Source organism: Daldinia caldariorum (genome assembly GCF_022478825.1).
Source record: "Daldinia caldariorum strain CBS 122874 unplaced genomic scaffold F4812scaffold_8, whole genome shotgun sequence".
NCBI lineage: Eukaryota > Fungi > Ascomycota > Sordariomycetes > Xylariales > Hypoxylaceae > Daldinia > Daldinia caldariorum.
Window position 1 is genome coordinate 1,397,474 of NW_025953044.1, and position 22,442 is coordinate 1,419,915.

The 22,442-nt window shown below is 48.9% G+C and overlaps 10 protein-coding genes across 10 annotated transcripts; 6 read left to right on the forward strand and 4 right to left on the reverse strand.

The window, feature by feature from the left end:
* Positions 1-149: 149 nt before the first annotated feature.
* F4812DRAFT_429098 (alpha-L RNA-binding motif-containing protein) lies at positions 150-1,284 on the reverse strand. The gene is made up of 3 exons (XM_047934238.1): positions 1,102-1,284; positions 970-1,038; positions 150-890 (listed from the first exon to the last, which is right to left on the reverse strand). Exons 1-3 carry the CDS (start codon positions 1,186-1,188, stop codon positions 495-497), a joined length of 552 nt encoding a protein of 183 aa, XP_047790452.1. The 5' UTR covers positions 1,189-1,284; the 3' UTR covers positions 150-494.
* Positions 1,285-1,618: 334 nt separating this feature from the next.
* Positions 1,619-2,551, forward strand: F4812DRAFT_459418 (ribosomal protein S18; the record flags this gene model as incomplete). The annotated part of the gene is made up of 3 exons (XM_047937541.1): positions 1,619-1,718; positions 1,771-2,132; positions 2,324-2,551. 3 exons carry the CDS (start codon positions 1,619-1,621, stop codon positions 2,549-2,551), a joined length of 690 nt encoding a protein of 229 aa, XP_047790453.1.
* A 138-nt stretch (positions 2,552-2,689) lies between these two features.
* Positions 2,690-5,459, reverse strand: F4812DRAFT_392397 (uncharacterized protein). Its single transcript, XM_047932128.1, has 3 exons — positions 5,352-5,459; positions 3,044-5,291; positions 2,690-2,986 (listed from the first exon to the last, which is right to left on the reverse strand). The coding sequence occupies exons 2-3, from the start codon at positions 5,260-5,262 to the stop codon at positions 2,812-2,814; spliced, it is 2,394 nt and encodes a 797-aa protein (XP_047790454.1). The 5' UTR covers positions 5,263-5,291; positions 5,352-5,459; the 3' UTR covers positions 2,690-2,811.
* An 806-nt stretch (positions 5,460-6,265) lies between these two features.
* On the forward strand, positions 6,266-7,901 carry F4812DRAFT_429103 (uncharacterized protein). Its single transcript, XM_047934239.1, has 3 exons — positions 6,266-7,052; positions 7,107-7,211; positions 7,283-7,901. The coding sequence occupies exons 1-3, from the start codon at positions 6,555-6,557 to the stop codon at positions 7,577-7,579; spliced, it is 900 nt and encodes a 299-aa protein (XP_047790455.1). The 5' UTR covers positions 6,266-6,554; the 3' UTR covers positions 7,580-7,901.
* A 290-nt stretch (positions 7,902-8,191) lies between these two features.
* Positions 8,192-9,741, reverse strand: F4812DRAFT_471379 (putative short-chain oxidoreductase; the record flags this gene model as incomplete). Its single annotated transcript, XM_047939090.1, has 4 exons — positions 9,305-9,741; positions 8,869-9,137; positions 8,572-8,736; positions 8,192-8,424 (listed from the first exon to the last, which is right to left on the reverse strand). The coding sequence occupies exons 1-4, from the start codon at positions 9,532-9,534 to the stop codon at positions 8,192-8,194; spliced, it is 897 nt and encodes a 298-aa protein (XP_047790456.1). The 5' UTR covers positions 9,535-9,741.
* A 349-nt stretch (positions 9,742-10,090) lies between these two features.
* On the reverse strand, positions 10,091-12,805 carry F4812DRAFT_392509 (amidohydrolase family-domain-containing protein). The gene is made up of 4 exons (XM_047932130.1): positions 12,174-12,805; positions 11,798-12,003; positions 11,276-11,744; positions 10,091-11,210 (listed from the first exon to the last, which is right to left on the reverse strand). Exons 1-4 carry the CDS (start codon positions 12,445-12,447, stop codon positions 10,441-10,443), a joined length of 1,719 nt encoding a protein of 572 aa, XP_047790457.1. The 5' UTR covers positions 12,448-12,805; the 3' UTR covers positions 10,091-10,440.
* Positions 12,806-13,222: 417 nt separating this feature from the next.
* Positions 13,223-14,127, forward strand: F4812DRAFT_459423 (protein-tyrosine phosphatase-like protein; the record flags this gene model as incomplete). Its single annotated transcript, XM_047937542.1, has 2 exons — positions 13,223-13,724; positions 13,796-14,127. The coding sequence occupies 2 exons, from the start codon at positions 13,223-13,225 to the stop codon at positions 14,125-14,127; spliced, it is 834 nt and encodes a 277-aa protein (XP_047790458.1).
* Positions 14,128-14,274: 147 nt separating this feature from the next.
* F4812DRAFT_392456 (MFS general substrate transporter) lies at positions 14,275-16,570 on the forward strand. The gene is made up of 3 exons (XM_047932129.1): positions 14,275-14,957; positions 15,022-15,326; positions 15,403-16,570. The coding sequence occupies exons 1-3, from the start codon at positions 14,744-14,746 to the stop codon at positions 16,267-16,269; spliced, it is 1,386 nt and encodes a 461-aa protein (XP_047790459.1). The 5' UTR covers positions 14,275-14,743; the 3' UTR covers positions 16,270-16,570.
* Positions 16,571-17,591: 1,021 nt separating this feature from the next.
* F4812DRAFT_392513 (delta-aminolevulinic acid dehydratase) lies at positions 17,592-19,375 on the forward strand. The gene is made up of 2 exons (XM_047932131.1): positions 17,592-17,979; positions 18,038-19,375. The coding sequence occupies exons 1-2, from the start codon at positions 17,737-17,739 to the stop codon at positions 18,944-18,946; spliced, it is 1,152 nt and encodes a 383-aa protein (XP_047790460.1). The 5' UTR covers positions 17,592-17,736; the 3' UTR covers positions 18,947-19,375.
* Positions 19,376-20,378: 1,003 nt separating this feature from the next.
* On the forward strand, positions 20,379-22,225 carry F4812DRAFT_451193 (Zn-dependent exopeptidase; the record flags this gene model as incomplete). Its single annotated transcript, XM_047936174.1, has 5 exons — positions 20,379-20,414; positions 20,562-20,654; positions 20,723-20,959; positions 21,028-21,198; positions 21,329-22,225. 5 exons carry the CDS (start codon positions 20,379-20,381, stop codon positions 22,223-22,225), a joined length of 1,434 nt encoding a protein of 477 aa, XP_047790461.1.
* Positions 22,226-22,442: the final 217 nt, after the last annotated feature.

A 22,442-nucleotide genomic window follows, 5' to 3' on the forward strand; every position in this document is an offset into this window, starting at 1 on the left:
GCGAAAGGTCTATTGTGGGATGAGGGAAGGAACCGAAAAATGAAATAAAAATCATGCCACATATTCCTCGAGATTAAATAGAAATCCATAGGATCGTTGCCATTTCTACCCAAGTCACGATGGGAGCGATAGTGAGTAAGTCATCATTCCTCTACTGCATTGTTATTGTTAGTGGTATCAATAGGTAGCAAATGCGGAGGGCCCTAGGTTCTCTTAACCGAGTATGACGGGCAGAAGATTTGTTGTTAATACCAGGTAGAAGGGGGCATTGTTTGGTTACCACTAATAGAGGTAACTAACAGGTAGACCAGACTGTAGGCAAAAATAAATGGTATAAATAGTACCTAAGCTTTTGCGAAAAGCTCAACTCTGAACCCCATCATGCCTTGACATAAAGACTACCAATGTCTATTTCCTTAGTTTACCCCCAGACGCCGCGCCGTGACCAAAAAGAATATAAATAAATGCATCCACTTTTTTTTCTTGCCCTCGAATTACAACAACTCGAAGTCGTCCAACTTGTCGCGGTACTTCATGATATTGCGCTTGATCTTGCTGCCGACGGCCCATGTTACAAAGTCCTCGAGGTTCCTGGTGACGAAGAACGCAGGGTCGGTGATAGTCTCGACGCCCACCCGTACGTGGCCCTGCTCGATGAGCTTCGTAGCCGCCTGCACCGTCTCCGCCATTCTCAGGCGCGTCATCACCACGGGCAACCTCCTGCGCGCCATGGCCGAGACGGTGACGCCGTGCTCGACGTTCGAGAGCTTCGAGGCCGACGACAGGATCCCCATGTCGTAGAGCTTGTTTAGGAGAAGCTCCTCGTGTTTCCTCCTGACGGCGTTGTCCGGCGGTAGCAAGCTGAGGCGATGGGCTAGTTGGCGCAGAGACTATCGATGGAAAATTGTTAGTTAGTTTTTGCCTGCTTTCTTAGTTGAGCCGATTGAATTGGTTGTGGAAATCACTTACACCGCATATCCTGTTGTATCTGTGGTAATCTTCGGGTTTTTGGATCATATACCGCCGTATAACAGCCGCCTATGGATCGCGCATAAGTTAGCAAGAATTTCATTCGAGTAACAGTCGTATCGGAGCACATACATCTCTGTGGTCATTATCCTGTTTCCAGGTAATAAAGTCCGTCTTTCTGAGCAGACGCTGCTCGTGGTGCTTGAGCTTCCGAACCATGGTGTTTGTTGGCTATTCGGAAGATCTATAAGGCTGGTTATTGTTGTTGTTGTATATGGAAAGTCTTGAAGTTGATAAGGCTCGACTTTTTTTTTTATCGTAACTTTTCTGGCCCCACATTGAAGATCCGATAAGAGCTTACTCAAATCCCTGCAGAAGTTTATAACCTTGCGGGGTGCATTGACAGGGATTCGAAGTAAGTACCTAAGTACTGAGGGACATGCAGCTGGAATAATTGTTTAACCGACCAAATTTCTATTTCTAGGTGCATTAACGGGATCCATTGATACAAGCAGTATATGATTAATACCACTATCCAATTGCGTATCGAGGACGATAAATCGTTAAAGGGTGTTTTTCTTTTTTTTTTCTCTTGAGACTGGAGGAATAGGTTATAGCACAAATACATATAGCAAATCAATCGCTCAAGATGCCGCCGCGAATACCCCTTGCCGCCGCCCTACGGCAACCCTCCACCCTCTTCCGATCCCAAGTCGCCAACATATCAACCACCAACCCACAACAAATCAGTAAGTCCAATCCAGTTCCGGTCATTCAAACTCACGGCTAACCCAAGCCAAGTCCGCCAAAACGTACCCAGCATAGCGTCGAACCTTCTCGACCTCGACTCCTCCTCCTCTTCATCCCCCCAGCAGCAGCAGCAGCAGCAGCAGCACGGGCCCCAAGACTCCACGGCCGTGGTATCGACCCTCTACGACCGCCTGCGGCACACGGTGGCGCGCCGCGTGGCCCTCGAGGAGAAGCTGCGCGAGAATGGCCGCGCCGAGGACTTCCTGCGGCAGCTGCCTCGCCGCTGGCGCGCCGGCGACGTCTACGCCCCGCACGACATGAGCCCCTCCGAGATGAACAAGTTGCGCCGCACCCAGGCCCGCAAGAGGGACCTCGTCGACGTCCTCGGCCTCAGTCCCCTCGACATGTACCGCGTACGTACACTGATTTATTTTATTTTATTTCCTTACTTATTTTTCATTTACCTACCTTCTACTCTACTATACTATATGAAAGAATGAAAGAAGAAGAAATAGTAAAAAGAGAAAAGAAAAGCAATTTTACTCGTCTCAAGTATTTATAGAAATATTGGAGGTAACACTCACTAACGAGCACCCTCTCGCAGAACTTCTCCGTCATATCAGAGTTCATGACCGCGCACGGCCGGATAAAGCGCGCGGTAGACACGGGTCTGCGGCCCGTGAACCAGCGGAAGATGGCCAAGGCCGTGCGGCGCGCCATCGGCCTGGGCCTCCACCCCAGCGTGCACTTCCACCCGGAGATCCTGATCCGGGAGAACGTCCGATATCAAGCGCAGACCTCGGCCACGGTCAACAGAAACGTCAGGTCTTAAGGCTAAGCTGGGTATAATTATATAAATATAACTACTTAACCTAAGGTGCTTGGTTTGGTTTGGTTTGGTTTGTTAGTTCGTGACTCGGAATTGTGCAACTAAACTAAACCAAAAAAGAATCTCTGTGTCTTTTTGACGCTTTATATCCGCCTATATACAAAAAAGAGACAGCAGAGATTATTTACCTAGGCTATCTAGATAGATGCCATGTACGAGTAGTGTTGTACAAAGATCAATCCATACACACACACGCACACAAATCATGCCTTCCACGGCCGCGGTTTGATCTTAAATATTGGGAGCCCTTCGCTGTTTTCCTTCTTGGCGTACTGTTTCTTCAGCGACTCCCATACTTTTGGGTATGCTTCCTTTGCCCATTCTTCGAACTGGTCTTTTTTCTCCTGTGACGGCAAAACATTGTACACGGTGCCGAGGCTACAGAGACATTAGTTGGCTATACTCTCGTTATGTACTCCAAGTTCGTGTACTTACTTGTGGAAGTTTGGCCCCTTTCCGACCACATTATCCATATCCTCCAACAGCATCTTTGCGACAGTAAGGTGACTATGCGCGGCCGTTGTGACTACGTACGCGATGTAGACTCTATTGGGTACCTCGATATCCATCCTTTTGATTTTCTCCCAAAGCTCGTTTGCAAGGCTATCACCATCAGGTGTAATCTCGTAAGCTCTAAATACGATTTCGAGCGTAGCGTAGGACGGCCCGTCAGGAGACGATGCGATCTCCGTCCAGAAATCGAGTGCTCGGTAGGGCAAATCGCATGCTACATAGCCGATCATTAGCGCATTATATAGGCGCGTGCTGGGCTGAATTGTCGTGTCCATCTTGAGCATGTTATGGACTGCCTTCAGACTCTCTTCGTCTGGACATTTGCTAATGCCTTCCATGAAGCGGACGTACGTCTCTAGAGTTGGTTGGAGTTGTCGGTTCGCATGGGAGTGCATATGCTTAAACACATGCACTGCCATATCAGCGCGACGTCTATCGAAGAAAGCATCCATGATAGCTTCTCGATCCTCGGCTTCAAGTTCGGGGAAGAACTGTCGCAATAGTGCGTACGCATCCCAGACGCGAGCCGTACTGTTCTTGTCGTCTAAGCAGTATTGCACGAAGGCTTTGCGAACCATGGAGCGCTCCGCAAGACTATAGTGAACAGTGTGAAGCGAAAGTGTGTCTATCACTTCGTACGTCTCGTCATTCTTTAAGAAGGCCATGCAAACGGCAACCAATGTTTCGGGTTCCAGTGTGATGCGTCTTTGCTCGAGGTAACTAGTGACATCCAGAACGCGCTCGTGGTTGGGCTCCGGCTTGGAACACATGGCACGAATGAATAAGTTCAGGACTGAGAGTTCTTTATCTTTAGTTTCCTCTTCGACTTCTTTAATAGACTGGTAAGCGGCGAAAGCGCCGTCCAGATCGTCTGCACAGATACGATACTCGAGCTGAAGCATGTACGTCTTGTAGTTTGGTTTGAAACCAAGCTTACGAGCTAGCCCGATGAAACGTTCAGCTAAATACGGATCGTTTTTGACAATGGCCACCTTGATAAGTCCATTTATTGACCCTATGTTAGGTTGTGAACTGGGCCTGCCTCGCGTGCGTTGGAAAGCAACTTTAATCATATGTTCAATATGGCTAATCCCTTTCCCGAGTAACAGAACAGCCCATTGGTAAGACGTATCCCAACAGGGCTTGTTGTAACATAATCTTGGAGATTCTAAATTGGAGATGAGATCTTGGTAAATTTCCAGGGCCCATTCTCGTTCGTTATTGCGAAGGGCAAACTGGAGTATATCATAGTACGTCGCAGGGGCCGGAGTGAGCATTCTACCGATCGGTTTATTGAACCAGTACTTGGTTTCTCCAACCCTATCTCTCTGTGAAAAAAATGAGGTCATGATGCTGTGAAGCGTGGAGTCGTATTCAAGACCGAACTGCCTTGCCTTGGAGACAAGTTCGAGAAGTTCCGATTCTCGACCCTCTTTAGCAAGCCCTCGAATTGCAGGTATAAACTGCCGTAATAAGCCTTCGCTAGGCAGTTTACCGTCCATTCTAGAATAGTATTTTAAAACCTGGTCCATCGCCTCGAGAGACTGCCCGTACTGTGACAGGGCAGTGGTGAAAGCGTAAAAGTCGTTGGCCATGCGGACACCCCGCCGCTTTAACTCGTAAGCGATCTCTTTGGAAAGCTCGAGATGAGTCGTATAATCGTCTCTCGGAGGCTTCAGCAAACAATCCCTAGCTATCCGAAGGTCGTCGTCGGATAGGTGCTTAAGTTCCCCGTTGTTACGTAGGGTATTAAGATGTGATAGCACCCGAAGAGCGCATAAGGCCTGGGTCGAGTTCACGACGCGGCCATGTTTAGCCTTATATTCGAATAGTTCCCGCCATGCCTTCACTAATTCATCGGGCATTGGAGGTCGAATACTATTTTTCTCTGCAGCTTGGAATTGGAGAAGGGTTTCGTATCCCGGTTCGGCGTCCAATTCCTTCAAGGTGCGTGGTGGTTTTTGGAATAGCTTCAAAAAAGATCTCCTCTGGATGGTCCTTGCGACTCTATACCTCAGGGGATATATACGGGAATATATACGAGATGCCGGCCTCGAAGATATAAAACAGGGGGGGAGGGCGACAGGTGCGTCGCTCGCAAGGATGCGTCGCAAGACATGGCGGGTCAATTGCGACCGCATAATGAGAGGTAGACTATTTATACCAGCTACTACATGATGATTAGCGACTAGGTAAGTTGTTATCTCGCCGGCATTTTTGTTCGACTCGCCTGTGCATGGCTGAAGCTATTAACAGTTGCAGAATGGGGAGTGTTTGGTCCGTACAGGATTGCGTCGTTGCGATATTCTGAAAAATTGGTTGGAGCTTCTGCTGCGCGTCATCTTCTTGTTAGCGATAATCCCCCGATAAAACCCCCCTGCTACGGGTATGTACTATATAGTACCTATGTATTAATAGAGGTACCTACCACCTGCAGGTGCCCAGTTTCCAGGTTGTCAATTGGGGCATATGGACCCTCCGATAACTTACTATGAGGTACCTAGGTAGTTCCAGCCGGCCTATAATGAAAAAACAGCTGTCAGATCTAACCCGCCAGTTGAAGACTTGTTCCTATTAACTCTGCAACAGAAACACATCTTATAACTAAACAACCTGTGCTTTTAATAAGTTTCGAATTTATTCGTATTTCTACCATTGAGCAGAAACTATGAGTCCCTACTTTTTGCTCTTCCTTTCGTTTTGATTGAATTAATTATACGCTCTTATCGGTTTATTTAAATACCAGACAACCTTTTAACCTCCTTATAAACCCATACTACGTATCCCATCTTACTATGTACCTTATATAGAGGTACCAAGCATACTCGACCTCGCTAATTGACAGAACAGGTAGAGAGCTCATCCTCATAGACTAGAAGGAGTTGCCTACTTCCCATGCGAGCGAGATGTGTTAGTGCCTTGCTAAAGGAATAGCCCTGAGTGGGTAGATTAGGAGGTACAGTAGGTAGAGTCTAGACAGGTAGAGGTAATTTACATAAGGACAAGCAAAGCACCTCTCTACTATGTATTACTCGGGCCAAGCGGATGTCTAAAGCTTAAGATCAAAGTGCTTGTTTGAGCTGAAAAAAAGACTAGTATAACGATAGTTAGAATCTAGATTAGTCGATTCATAGTCTAACACGCCGGCTCATCTACCCCCCCTGACTCCATAGTCAACTTTTTCTTACTATGTATGCCCTACCCTCGTATCGTGAGGTTCATTTTCATCATATCCTTTAATAAGACCTACAATCGCTTTCCGTACGCTTGGTCTCTTTCCCCCTCTCACCATGCATACGCTCCTTTTGTGGTGTTGCAAGAGATTTATATTCTCCTTCGTTGAAGTTTGAGGATCTTTAGCATTCCAACCTACGCTCGTTGTCTCTTGAATAAATCGTCACTCTTTAGGTATTATTATACTCGACTCTTGGAAATGCGCGCCTCTTCTTCTATCGCAGCGGTAGCCGTCCTGGCTCGCGGCGTATTCGCTCAATGCACTGATAGCTTTGCCCTCCTTGCCGGCAACCAAGAAATCGCAGAGCAATGTGCTCCTAAGGTATCGACTGATGCCGTAGCTCTATGCAACAGTTATCTGGGCACGAGCACAGTTTTCGCGGTTCCTCCATCCAAAACGGCTTTTACAACCACTACGAAGGTGGCTACTCGTACTGTTACCAGAGTAGTATTCGCACCAACCACTACTACCGAGACGGAAATAATTATCTCTACTTCGAGTACCACTGTCTTCGCGGCTCCCTCCCCTGGCCCGATTGGTCGCCGCGAGATAGAAGCGAATGGAAGTCCGGCCAGCCCGCCCGCTTGTCCTACTTTGGCAAGCTTACCAACGGACAGCATCTCAGGCTCGGCCATCAGCTCCGCCTGTAGCTGCCTGGGCGCGAGTGCCGTCGTGTCGACCGCATCATCCGATGCTGTAAGTTGATTTATTGCCTGTACTATGGCAAGCTATTCCTCATAACTTTCGCAGACTACCACAAGCACTATTACGAAACTGGAGACGACTGTAACCACTGCAACAACAACTTCGGCCATCTTCACTTATACCAAGAGCACCACGACCACCGTCGTAGCTGTGAGTCATATATACCCTCTTCAAGAAATTAATCTCTTTGAAGAAATATCTCAATTAATGATACTTCTCAGGTGGAAACCCAAACAGTGGCATACGACCGCTGCAGCGTCGGCTACAGCTCGGGAGGTAACGGGAAAGGGAACCATGTCGAAAACGTCCAGGCTAACTCTTCGCAACACTGTTGCCAGAAGTGCCAGCAAAAGCAGAACTGCGTCGCGTCGGTTCACACAGGCGCAGTGTGCCAGCTGCTGATCAAGGAAACGCGACTTCAGGGCGCGAGCACGTCTGAGCAATGCCCCCTTGGTGTAGAGGACTACCCATTCGGACCAACCGGCGGAGTTGTGTATCCGGGACCTTGCGGATACTAACGAAGCAGGTAGGTATACCATGATTCGGAGCATCTTCGAGAATTGCCGTACGTCAGGGAAGAGCACCCAGCACGTGCAAGTAGTTTAATGTAATCAACTCATAATAACTAATAATAATAACAACAATCCTCCACAGAGGATAGTATACCTCAAATGGTTCAACCAGTCCCTACATCGGTCAAAAAGGTGCTAATCCCTGGTTAACCATCTTCCCGAGTCAAAATTACTTCAAGCCGCAAAAGACCTGTGGCATCGAGCAACTAGGCAAGATATCCACTACAGGAGCTAAGCTAGGTACCTCCTAGCCTACGAAGTCTAACTTGGCTTGGTGACATGCAGGTCCGAGCGACTCGTTTTTCTTGCGCCAAGTGACTTTGTTCTGTGTGGGTGTATCCTAGTTGACAGAACATAGGGGTAATTGAACACTTGCCCCAACTTCGTACTGGTCTACCTATTTACATAGTACACAACAGAAAGGAGCAAAACTTGAAATGCGCTTGTCCGTTTGCAAAAATTATATAGTAGTGCTGAGAGATACGTAAATGAAGCCATACCTATAACTCGATAAACAGTATAACTAGGTAGCTCCCGAGTCCCTACAAGCTATAGTTCTCATACAGATCCTTTCTTGTCTGCGGCGACATAGTCCGTGACGTCTCTAAAAGCTTCCAAAGCGTGGCTCAAGTACTCCAACTGACCTTTCACTCGAAGCGTCATATCGCAGCCCAGGGGAAGGAGCCGCTCTGCCTCGCGACCCTTTCCGGCGCCTTCTCCGATAACGACTTCGTAGAGCGCCCTCATTGCCTTGTCTTTATCGCCATTGGGTTGCAGTTTCCCGCTAGACACTGCAAATATCAGGTAGAGTTAGAGGTATTGCGGGAAAACAGGATTTGCACAAGGAGCCTTGGCGGGCAATCAAATAGGTAAAGGGACCGGAGACGGGGAAGGGGAAAGGGGAAAGGGGGGAGGTTCTTCCGAGTTTAGGGACGTACTAATCTCGATCATCTGTTCCGCCACGGACCCCTTATAATCATCCGGGAGAGGGTTCTTCCCGACGATAGTAGCGTTCGCAAAGTTCGTGTTGAACGTCCCGAGGGTGACAGTGAGCGTGCGGATTCCAAACGGGGCGACTTCTTTCGCTAGGACTTTCGATATTCCTATGTGCGTCGCCATCATTAGCACATAAATACCAGGTACCTATCTACCTAAGGTACTTATCTACCTAAGGTACCTGTCACCACAGATGAAAGCATTACGGGTTAAGATAGGTACCTAGGTAGGTATCTTACCGTCAAGCGCGGCCTTAGCCCCGGCGTACAGCCCCATGCTATCTCTCCCATCCAGCGCCGCGCCGCTGCTGATATTCACGACGACGCCGTAACGGCGCTTGCGCATGTGAGGCACCACGGCGCGGATGAGCCTAAGGGGACCGAAGTACAAAGTCTCCATCAGAGCTCGCACTTCCTCTTCCGCGGCGGTTTCCACGGGAGCGTAAATGCAGTATCCGGCATTGTTCACCAGGACGTCGATCCCCGTTCCAGAAGCCTCTAGAGATTCGCTATATTGCAAGGTCAGTAGAGGTACCTTAGGTACTTATATCTACCATTTGAGATATTACCGACATATTTCACAACATCATCTAACTACAGTAAGGAGAGCCCGAGGGCTAAAAGAAAAGAAAATAGAAAAAACGAAATGTATAGAAGAACTTCGGAAGTGACTCACATGACCTGGCCGCTGTTCCTGTCATCGACATCAAGTTGGATAAACCGGCTGCCGTTTCCATAAGCACTGATCTCAGCTGCAAGGTCAGGGTTACGGGAAGGATCGCGAGATGTTGCTACGAGCTTGTGGCCGCCAGCAAGGACCAGACGACAGAGAGACTCGCCGAAGCCAGACGTAGCTCCGGTGACGAGCCAGGTAAGGGGGCGGTTAGGCTTGGTGAAGGTGGTCATTGTGATTATATCTCAAGTCTTGTAATGAAGTATATTCTTCAATGTCCTCCTTGTATGGTTCTGGTGTCGATAGAGTCTCGGCGAAAGATCAAAGTTCAATAATAGGACACAGGAGTCTTATATACGGGGATATCTTAAGAGGCCATAACAGTATTAGACCCGAGCAACAGCGATATAACCGTCGACAGAGGAGAAGATATCGGTTCTTCGCGTCTTCGCTGACCGATAAATACTGGTCCATGAAGGAGATAAGGGGTTTTGCCATGTTATATTCCGTTTGGCACAAACATACCTCCTACATAGCTTATTGGACTTAAGTTTAAATCCGCGAAGGTGAAGCGGGTTAAGGAGAAGCCAATGCCAGTGCATGTTTTAAGTGGCACCAAAGAATAAACTATCCCGTCTTATCAGTCAAGCAACGTCCAAACAGTGGTTTATTAGACATTGCTGGGGCCATGATTATAAACCCATTCCGTCTTAAAGAAATTCCACAACAATGCTTTAATACCATATACATATTGACACCTAACTTTACGATATTGATATCACTCGTTGCTGATGATGTTTGTACTACAAGCCTACTTGTGTAGTAATATTGTATACAAATAGTACCTGCTAGGATACCTTAGGTTAGGTAGACATTTATGCTCAGCAAATCCAACGTGCAATAGACGAATACCAATATGTTGGTATCTAGAAACGGCGTCTGCTTCTCCATCTCTCTATCACACACACATACACACACACCCCTCTCCCCCTTTCCTTTTATTCGATGGGACTCGTTATAATTTATAATAACTACCTAACCTAACCTAAAGCAGGCATTTACTCTATAAATGATCTAGGGGGTATATAAACATCTGAGATCTACCCTCTATATACCAACCCTATGCGCCATCCATCGCCTCAGTCCCTCGAATACACCCTCCTACCCGCAACCCATGTCTCCCGCACCTTCAACCCGCGCAGCTCCTCCACATCCAGCCCCTCGAGCGGCGCATCCAAGACGACCCAATCCGCGAACGCTCCCGGTCTAATCACCCCCGTCTTGCCCTTCGTGAAACCGGCATACGCAGGACCCTCCGTGAACCCGCGGATCGCCTGGTCTAGGTCGAGCGCTTCTTCCTCGGCGTACCAACCGTCGGGCGCGTCGTTCGTACCCCTGCCGGTGTGCGGGCTGCGCCGCGTGACGGCCGCGTAGATGCCCTGGAACGGGTCCGGCGGCTCGACAGGGAAATCGCTCCCCAGCACAAGGTTAACGTCCAGGAAGGAGCGCATCCGGTACGCTTCCGTCGCGGTGCGCTCCTTGCCGAGCCGCTTCTCCGCGTACGTCATGTCGCTCGTAGCGTGGGTCGGCTGGATGGAGGGGATGATTCCGATCGCGTGGATGCGGGCCTGGTCGTCCGGGTGGATGATCTGGGCGTGCTCGATGCGGAAGCGGTGGCGGGATTGGCACCGCGAGAGAGGCTCGTCGGGACACAGTAGTCTGAGAGCGGCGACCATGGCGTCGATTGCATTTCGGTTCGCTAGGTCGCCAATTGCGTGTATGTTGACTTGAAAACCCTCGTTCGCCCATGCAATAGTGTCATATACCAATTCGGACGCGTTGACGAGGAGAGAGCCTGACGTGTCTGGACGGTCGGTATAGGGGTCAATTAGAGCGCTACCCCAGCTTCCTAGAGCACCATCTATTCGAAATTAGACAAATTCGATAAATACGTGGAATCCTTATAAAACTTACCGGCGAAAAGCTTTACGCTTTGTATACTTAAGAGGCCATCTGGGCTTGTGTAGCGTTCGACTTCATCTGGGCAGAATGTATTCCGTTCGTAACACTCTATCATAGCATATACTCGTACCGTCCAGTCAACACCACCTGCTAACTCTTTATAGAGGTTCAGGTTTCCAGGTGTGACGCCAGCGTCATGTATTCCCACGAGGCCTACTTCGTTTAGCTTTTCCATGGCACTTTTGACGAATTTCTGCTTCTTCGTAGTATCCGGCTTTGGCCATAGCTCCATGACCATATCCATTGCATTATCGCAAAAGACGCCCATCCCAGGTTCCCTAACGACCTCGCCTCCTGGAACATCAGGGATAGACTCTGGAAGCAAGTCTAGAACAGCCTGGGAAACCCAGATACAATGTACATCTACTCTATCGAGCATAATGTATAGATCCTTTAGTTCTTTGTCGACAGTTAGGTCATCCTTCGAAAATGTCAGTACTTCAACTAAGACAAGCCTGCCCCTATAGCACTTACCGCAGTCGGCATCTTCCCCAGAGCCATCTGGTCCCATCCGACGCCTCTTAACCACTCTTCTTTCGACCCAGCTCCGGGATTTTGGTCAAGATACTTCCGCGCTCGAGACCGAACGTCATCCATAGTAGTAGATCCGAAAAGATCGACCGAGTTTAAGAACTCGCCATACTGTAGAAGATGTCCATGCCCATCCCATAATCCAGGCACTAAGAAAATACGCGTAAGTTAGATACCATGTCTCATGAAACAACAAAATTTGGCAATGTGTACATGTATATAATGAATGATAACTTCTCGCCCGGCTTGGCTAAGGTGCTTTAACTGCTGGAGACAGGCCAAAGGGAGGATAGCGGAAGACCAGATAGATATTACATACTAGCATAGCCGGAGCTGGCATTTCGCGCAAGATCCGAATCAGCAGGTGCCTTGAAGACCTTCGAGAACTTCCCGGTGGGCGAGACCGAGAAGCAATTCACGTAGGGCTCTACGGCTGAATTGGTACGCACGGATTGGTAGCAGTGCGTCTCCGTGTAGGCGTAATCTACCACGCCCTGACGAAGCTTGACGAGCCCGGCCACTGCCACGATTACGGCTGACGAGTACAGCCAGACCGTATCGCGGCCGAGACGCGGGAGGCGGAACCAATCCATGATATGATGATTTAGGCTAGGTTAGGTTAGGTATGTACTTGTTTAACTTAGCGACATCAGAATAATCAGATACGGACGGCACTAGGTATGTCCTGCCTGCTAAAATAGCGCCTCGAATGCATTGTCACCGGCGTATCTAAACGACCCGAAGCATTTTAACGGAATTACGAGCAGCTCTCCATTTTTTTATGAGTGGAAGTGCCAGGCGCTCTGATACTGTGCGATAAGATACCAAAACAGGGAGGTAAAAAGAAGAAGAAAAAAACCATTCTTCAACCCCATTGAGTATATTGTCGATTAGACGTATATCGAGTAGGGTTAAGGCGATGTACCGTTTTATCCGAGGATTTGTTACCTACCTGTCACCTGTCAACTTCTATGAGAAGCGGGGGCGGGGTAAAACGTCCTTGCAGAATACATTAGGTGTAAGCTTGCGCGCTAAGACGTAACGGAAGGTGTTATACTATGGTAACTCTAAAGCTTTCGGTGGTGCCTCCTTTAATAAGGATGGCACCCAGTGCTTTTATATATTAGGTACCTCCTAGGTAAGTAGGTAGGGGTAGGTACCTAATCTGATTGATATATGTACTTGGCACCTCTCAGACTTATTACTCTTAATAAAAGCATTGCTTACTTACCCGTGAGAAGAAGGGTTAGATCAAGGCTTACTAGGTAGTTAACATCATCTACCTTACCTTGTCTTAATCCAACCAATCGCAACTCATCATAGACCAAACATACCCGAGGCTTCGCAGCGGCAGCAACAGCAACCGCCATGGCCGACGCCGCCGCCCTCCTCAAGCTCGCGGAGACCGACGTCTCGCAGGAGCTCACGAAGGAGCAGTACATACCGGTTATCACCCGCGCGCCCTTCGTATTTATCGACGGCGCCTTCAACACACGGGACGTAGGACTGGTTCCGGGGAGCCCCGTGCGGTCCAACTTCTTCTTCCGGTCCGGCGCGCTCGCCCGGGTGACCGACAACGGGAAAGCCGTGCTGGGGGGCAAGCTGGGCGTCAAGCGCATCTTCGACCTAAGGTCCCCCGAAGAGCGCGCCGGCGCCCCCGACCCGGGCTTCGACGGCGTCGAGAACACCTGGATCGAGAGCACGCGGCCCGACACGACGCCTGCACCGGAGCGCTTCGTCGCCGGCGGGGGCGAGGAGGGGTACCGCGAGATGTACCTCGAGGTTATAGACGTCTACCAGGAGAGCTGGAAGGCGATTTTGGAGCATATTAGGGATCGGCCGAACGATCCGTTCCTGGTCCATTGCACAGGTTCGTATATTTTAGGTACTGGGTGGTTACCGTAGGTAGGGAGTCTGTACTAATACCTTGGTATGTTTCAGCCGGACGCGACCGAACAGGCGTACTCTCTGGGCTTTTGCTAGCCCTTGCCGGCGCATCGCAGGACACCATAATTTTAGACTACATGTTATCGCGCATAGGGACCGAGCCAGTGCGGTCGATGCTTCTGGAGTTTGCGGTAGCAGGCTCGCACGCGGAAAGCAGGGAACAGCCGGGTTTCCACAACCTGGTAAATCTGCGGGCTTCGAGCTGGAATGCGTTCGTCGACGGCGTGCAGGAAGAGTACGGTGGTTTCGAGAAATTCGTTACGGACAAGCTCGGGTTTTCCAACGACGACTTAGCTAAGATTAAGGCGAATCTAACGAGCTCTTGAGTGCTCCCATTTGGTCTAGGATTTCTATATATATGTCTATAGTTTCAGGATAAGAGTTGGATTTGCTAGAGTTGGATCAAGCGATATCATTAATATGAAGTATTTAATTCGTGAGCGAAAACAATTATTTTTTTCCCTGGGCAGGACAATGAAGTGACGGTTACGCAACAGCGGGTGAGCGAGGCCTTGTCATTGAAAGAATTACTTTAGATGACAGGTACCTTACCTAGCTCTAGTTATTGACTTTGCAATTGAATCTCATAGGGATATATTCATACCGCGGGGATTACTGACGCTTCGGATATACATCCTAGGACTGTGTGTATGTGGATACATACCTGTTGCGTGTAGTATAAACTTCCTACCAATCACATTAAGCTTTAACTGAAGTACCAAAGGGCGCTTCTGTGTAGATGGAATATGTGATTAGTGATATCCTACGTACCAGAAAGTCGGTCTATTTACGTGCCTCTCCACTTCATATCTCCACTACCGGAGGTATAAGAACTCAAATAGCTCCCTAAGAGATTTCTCGAAACTTTGCGTGTGTTAGCTTTAATTTCCCTAACAACTGTAATTTAGGTCGCTAGTTACCTCTCATTCGCATCTTTTGTGTATGAAGATGGCAAGCCGTGATATAGAGCTCGAGGCCATTTCACATCCTACTGCTAGGATTGGAACTTCGACGACCCCAGATGAGAGCACGACTCCGCAGGCTGATTCGCAACCCGAGGATGCCAGACAAGAATTCTCTTTACCGCCCGTAGATGGAGGGAAAGACGCATGGCTCTTCTTAGCAGCATGCTTTGCAATTGAAGCCCTGGTTTGGGGTACGTTCCGAGGATAAGCGTGTAAGCAATACGTGTAAGCAAGAATTTGCTGACCTGCTTCAAGGCTTCCCCTTTGCTTTCGGAGTGTTCCAGGACTACTATAGCACCCACGAACCTTTCGCAGGCTCGCCGAATGTTGCTGTCATCGGTACCTGTGCGATGGGTATCATGTACCTTACTGCCCCTCTTATGATGGGACTGTGCCGTATCTTTGTTCGCTGGGCTCGGTGGACGTCCTTAGTTGGGCTATTCACTATGTGTCTTTCACTTGCCATGAGCTCCTTTTCAACTAAGGTCCCGCATCTTATCGCAACCCAAGGTATCCTTTACGCAATTGGCGGTGGTATCGCGTACTGTCCCTGTATCTTGGTAAGTGTACATATGATGTAAGGGGGTGGTGGAACTTTTGGTCTTTTGAGCACGGCTAACTGATGATATTTGTTAGTATATGGACGAGTGGTTTGTACAGCGTAAAGGCCTCGCCTATGGCATCATGTGGAGCGGTACGGGGATCGCGGGAGTAGTTCTGCCTCTCCTAATGGAATTTCTCCTTCACTCCTTCGGCTTCAGGACAACGCTGCGGCTATGGTCTGGTGTGCTCTTCGCCTTGACGGTCCCGTTAGCCTTTTACATCAAGCCACGACTCCCCCATTCGGCTAGAAGCCATATGAAGCCTTTCAACCTAGCGATGTTTGTGATGCCGACGTTTTGGTTGTATCAATTAGCCAATGTGGTAGAAGCGATGGGGTTCTTCTTGCCAGGCATCTATCTCCCTAATTACGCTCGCAGTGCTCTCGGCGCTGCATCATATAGCTCAGTTACTACAGTCCTTTTGGTGAATGTTGCTTCAGTCTTTGGCTGTGTCGCCATGGGATTTTTCATCGATCGGTTACACGTCACCACATGCATACTGTTATCGACGATTGGTGCAACCATCAGTGCGTTGGTTATATGGGGTTTATCATCGTCTCTCCCGCTTTTATACCTCTTTTGCGTCGTCTACGGCCTATTCGCAGGGTCTTATACATCTGCTTGGCCGGGAATTATGAACGAAATCGTTCGAAAGGGAGAGGCATTAGGCCAAGGCTACATCGACCCGAGCATGGTATTTGGATGGCTTGCTGCTGGCCGGGGAATCGGAAACGTGGTTTCGGGACCGCTGAGCGAGACTCTAATACAAGGTTTGCCATGGAAGGGGAACACGGCAGCGTTTGGCTACAGTAGTGGTTACGGCAGCTTGATAGTGTTTACTGGTGTGACGGCCTTACTAGGCGGTGCGAGCTTCGTCTGGAGACGATTGGGTGTGTTGTAAAGTTGCATCTTAGATTAGGTAGCCACCTACCTAGATACGATCTGCATATACTACCTTGTAGGTAGGTAATACGTGGGTGATAGGTATAATAAGTGCAAGTCATACGAACTCCGAACTGAGGTACTGAGGTACTGAGGTGTGCTTCTCAAATATAACAACGGTGATTTAGAGCGCCAGATATCAATGTCAATTGATATCTAGAATTCCTAATCTGTTGTTGTTATTGTCTGATTGATTATGAACAATTACGAAAGCTATCGTACAAGTAATATTCTATATAATATAGTATAGGTTAGGTACATATTGGCTTATAGAAACTTGAATTAAATTTAAATCCAAACCTGTGGCGCCCTGCGCCTGACTTTTTTTTCTGTGTGTGTGTGTGTGTGCGTGCGTCATTATCATAGTGCGCAGATTGGTGTCTCGTCGTACAAAGCAGAGCCAATGAAGCAGAGATTTTATCCAGTTTGCTAATACATATTAAAAGTCACCGACGCCAGCGGTGTCTAGCGTCCGGCTTAGTGCTGCACTTGGTGTTACACGCACATCAGATAAGAGTCGTTTTCAAATTGTGCGTATTTGATTGGTCAATTGCGATGCGGAGAGTCGGTAAATTCGGTGTTTTGGGCGCAGTCTGAAATAGTACATAGTAATCTGTGGGAGACACTTCCTGCTGGATGTAGAAGATCGAAAATGCCAAATTTACCAGCTTTATTTACACTGTCCGATTACCTACTCGTACCTCGTAGCACTTGCTACTAGGAGTCCTTTGCTTTCTCTTGCACTTCTAATATCATAACAGGAATTAAAGGTGGTTAGCAAATATATATACTGTTTAATCTAGGTCGAACAATAATAAAAATACCGTTCACTAATAATTATTCCTATTTGTGACATATAATAAAATCATAAATAGAAATTTCAAATAGTTGCGTTGGTCTTTGAAAGTCAAATTAGCACATGTCATTCAGGTAGGTTAGGTACTTCCAAGGTTATCGGCTACGTGCAAATTGCACTGTATCAAGTATTTAAAATCCCATCCGAGGGACCCCACTAGAACTTTTGGCGACCAGGTCCGAAGCGGCAAAAATTCATTCGTAGCGAATTTCGCTATTACATCCAGAGCGGCCGCCAACACCCGTCGCAAACTTACTATTTTATCTTTTTTAAGTACCATTCTTCAACTTAGCCATCTTGGCCACGGCTTAGTCGGATATTCTTCCCCTTTTCCCCAACAGTATCGTGTGCGAATTGTCGGCCTTTGCTGTTTGTTTGACTTTGGACTTTGAACTCGGACAAACTTCATTCTCTTAACTTTTTTTTTTTTATCCAGACGAACTCACCCTCTTTTTTTCTGTCATACCTCCGAGTCGCATTACCCTTCCCCAGCTCTTAAATCAGCTTGGCCGGTCGACGATATTGCTAGTCTTCCCTTCCTTTATCGGATTTGGTACAGTACTAGCAAAAATGTCATTCTCTAATCTCGTCCATGATCTCGCTATTCGCGATACCATTACGCCACGTCAGCCTCGAGGCACGGCTTCAGTTTCAACTGTCGACGACCGAGCTTCCCATATCTCGAGAGCCATGTCCTACGCGAGCACAGCAGCAACTAGCGTAAGCATTGCAGGAGACATTTCTAGCCAACTTCACGGCGGTTACCACCACCCTCTAGCTAGATCATGGCAAGCCGAGCGACAATTGACTAAGGTTCGCTAGCATACTCCAGCGAGACTTAAGACACTTAACGACTCACATAGGAATACAGTCAATGTTGATTTACCCTCTCTTCATTTCGGACATCGATGACGACGAAACTCTTATTCCTTCCTTACCAGGCCAGTACCGTCGCGGCATCAACAAGTTAGTTCCGTTTCTAGAGCCATTGGTCCGAAAGGGTCTCCGATCAGTGATCCTGTTCGGAGTTCCTCTCAAACCCGGTAGCAAAGACGCATTGGGAACTGCTGCCGACGATCCGAAAGGCCCGGTCATCCAAGGTATCCGTTTATTACGACAGCGATTCCCTCACCTATTTATCGTCGTTGATGTTTGCCTTTGCGAATACACCTCACATGGCCACTGCGGAATCCTCAGGGACGATGCTACTTTGAATAACCAATTGTCGGTAGACCGAATTTCCGACGTTGCCATCGCCTACGCCCAAGCTGGTGCCCATTGCGTCGCTCCATCCGACATGAACGATGGCCGTATTCGAGCCATTAAACTGAAACTTATCGAGGAAGGAATTGCGCATAAGACTCTACTAATGTCATATGCCGCTAAATTCTCTGGTTGTCTCTACGGTCCCTTCAGGGATGCTGCTGGCTCGGCACCTTCATTTGGCGACCGACGGTGTTATCAGCTACCACCCGGAGGGCGTGGTCTTGCCCGACGAGCCATAGTCAGAGACATTGGCGAGGGAGCGGATATTATCATGGTGAAGCCTGCTGCCCAATACCTCGACATTATCAGTGACGCGAAGGAGTTGGGCAAGGATCTTCCCATCGCCGCTTACCACGTGAGCGGAGAGTTCGCGATGGTCCACGCTGCTGCAAAGGCCGGAGTGTTCGACCTTAAAACGATGGCGTTCGAAGTCACCGAGGGAATACTTCGGGCCGGTGCTACTATCATTATCAGCTATTTCACCCCCGAATTCCTTGACTGGTTAGACAACTAGCCAATTTTATATATACTTGGGAATTCCGTCACGTGCTTAGCATTGGAGTTTTTGGCGCCTATGGGAGCATTGGGTTATACAAATTATGAGAGCGAGAACGACGTCACGTATATAGATTTACGTATGCTGTCTTCGAGAATGGACAAGACCAAAAGTCAGTTGAAAGTGTATGAACACATAATAGGAATAACAACCAATCAACCAATCAGTGGAAAGAACCAGACAATTCTGCATTTCATATCTATCCTATCCATTATGACAGACCAACTCATAAGTAAAACTCACGATTTATACCTAGGTGCCTTCTGTGTTATGTGATATAGCTAACGGCATCATATATGTAAACACCATACTCGCGACAAGACGAAAGTCAATTTATGCTACTACAACTGGGGCACGCATAGTTTAAAGAGGCGGAGAAAAAAAGAAAAAAAAAAGTGAATACTAACGATCCCGAATTACATCCGCGGCTCTATATGGATGGATTCACATCATATACCCTTACCTTGATGTAATCGCTAACGACTTGGCGTATGGGCAGAGAAAATTACAAACGAACCACTTGACATTTCTGGCCCTGTTGCCGACGAGTTAGTCTGGTTCTAGACTTTCGGCGTACCTATGTGCTGTCACCCTGGAAATGCACAATACTTACTATCTCCAGTGTTAGTCATGCCAATATAGATAGATTTGATGGGGACCATTCATGGTCTATTATGAGGTACCAGGTATACTAGGAATTACCAATATAGACCGACAACACCATGCTCACCTACGTGCCTTTTTTCCTGCCCTCTTCTTCTGCATCTTCACGGCTTTACAGCTAAGGTAGGTACCAAGCAAGCACTGCGAAATTCTTTATAAACTCGAATTCGTAATCTCTTCTAGAACCGAGCCGCTGTCTCCCCTCCCCTCCCATATCTCTACTTGGCGGCCCCGGATAAGGAAGGTAAAGTTTATCTGACCGCCAATGCCCATGCCAACGCAATGCCCGATGCTACTCCTTGGCGGAACGGAAGAGGCCGTGTCGCGTGTGGGGCATACCTTAGGTAGATACCTACCTAAGGTAGGTAGGCAGGCTATAACCACGGCCCTGGAAACACATTTCGAGCTGCCGCTAGGTACTATGTTGGTAGGTAGGTGGGTTAGTAGGTAGGTATTCTTATCGTCGACGGAGACGTGATCCGGAGTGTGGTAACGCGGACGTGGGTTCGATCTTGGGTTGCAATGGTGCAGGTACATACACGCACGACCGGGAAGGGAATAGATAATAAAATTGCATTAGGGAGTCATTCCTCTTACATAGTATATAAAGCTTGCCGTGGTATGTTGGTGTTGACAACGACTTATCTGCTTGTTGCTTCCGACAATTTTTTCCTTCTTTCTCCAGCCGTGGTCTTTCGTAGCATTTACGTTCGTTGAAGAAAAAGCCATGAGGGTCCCAAGTCCCGGTGTAGCCCTCACGGCCGTGAGCGTGCTCGCTTCGGCTAGCAGCGCGGAACCTATCAGGAGGGCAAAATGCGGTCCTCCCTTGGTTCAAGATGTAAAGAAACCCACACCCCATAGATATGAAGTAGACGCAATGCTAATACCTACCTACCTAATGACAAAATAGAAAGCCTTGGTGGATTCTATTCTCCTAGAAGACCTGCTGGGTTGCGCGCAGGACTTGGAGGACATAGCCTATTCGACGTCGAGACGGAACCGAGTATGTCCAATACTTCCCCCTACAGAATGCCTAGAATTTTTCTGCTAATAGGAATCCGGTCTAACTAGGTCCACGGCACGGAGGGCCATCTCAACAGCGTCAACTACTTCGTCGAGCAGCTCAAGTCGGTAGGCGACTACTACAACATCGAGCTGCAAGAATTCACGACGGAGGTGACTGTCCAGTCCAAGGCGTCTCTGTCCATCAACGGGGAGACCCTCGAAGCCGGCGGTTTCTCGTTTGGGAACAACGGGACTTGGGTCGATAAGCCAGTGGTTTCCGTGGCTAACCTCGGCTGTAATGCTGTAAGCCTCCCGGATTCAGGTAGCCTTTTCATATTATTACGAACAGCATGCTCTAACCGTTCTGTCAGGAGGACCACCCGGACTCTTTAAGCGGAGCAGTAGCTCTGATCTCCCGAGGGAACTGCACTTTCGTCCAGAAGATCACGCTCGCCGGGGAGAAAGGCGCCATCGGCGCCATCATCTACAACAACGCGGCAGCAGGTCTCGCAGCCGGGACTCTCGGTGGTGTCAACGACTTGGTAAGGGATTACTTTACTTTCTTTTTACTTTACCACCTGAATATAATACCCGCCTACCAAATAACCTACCTACCTAACCTAACCATACGTGTGTGCCAACGCTAAACTCTCCCTTTTATAACAAACGCAGATCCCAGTCGGCGGCATCTCGCGAGCAGACGGCCTCCGCCTCGTCGAACAGATCACGAATAACGCGGCGGTAACCTCGTCGGGCGAGTTCTGGCAGTACATCGCGAACACGACGAGCTACAACGTGGTGGCGAGCACGAAGCACGGGGACGCGAACAACGTGCTGTTCCTGGGCGCGCACAGCGACTCGGTCGAGGCCGGCCCGGGGATCAACGATAACGGCAGCGGCTCGTGCGGCCTGCTGACCGTCGCCAAGCAGCTCGCGCGCTGGCGCACCAACAACCAGGTCCGCTTCGCCTGGTGGACGGCCGAGGAGGAAGGCCTGCTCGGGTCGGAGCACTACGTCAACGTCGCCGCGGGCTCGGAGCTCGACAAGGTCAGGTTGTACCTCAACTTCGACATGATCGCCTCGCCCAACTACGTCCTGGGCATCTACGACGGCGACGGGAGCGCGTACAACCTGTCCGGGCCCGCGGGGTCGGCCGAGGCCGAGAAGCTGTTCGAGGAGTGGTACCGATCGGAAGGGTTACCCTTCGTCGGGTCCGAGTTCAACGGGCGCAGCGACTACGGGCCCTTTCTAGACCAGGGCGTGCCGTGCGGCGGTCTGGATACGGGCGCGGACGGGATCAAAACCGAAGAGCAGGTCGCGCTGTTCGGCGGCACCGCGGGAATCTGGTACGACCCCAATTACCACTCGGCGAAGGACAACGTGACGAACCTGAACCTCGAGGCTTTCCAAGCGACGGGCCGCGCTATCGCGCACGCGGTCGCGACGTACGGGACGAGCTGGGAGGGGTTCCCGGCGCGCAACGTCACGTCATTGACTAGGAGATCGTCGGTATACTCCAAGTACAAGACCCTTTCGAGAAAGTCCAGGGGTGGAAAGAAGACCTACTAGGTTATCTACGTTAGGTAGATAGCTGTAACCTATATCTAAGGCTATTTAGTAATAGAATATAATTACGTCAATTGCAATCCTCTTTGTGATTGTCTTTTCATTGTTAATCACTAGCTAACTTACTACTATGTATATATTGTACCTGACGGCATTGATATAGATCAGACTAACGAGTGAGCCGGATCCAATACTAGAACAACAGTCCGTAAAGCTTAAG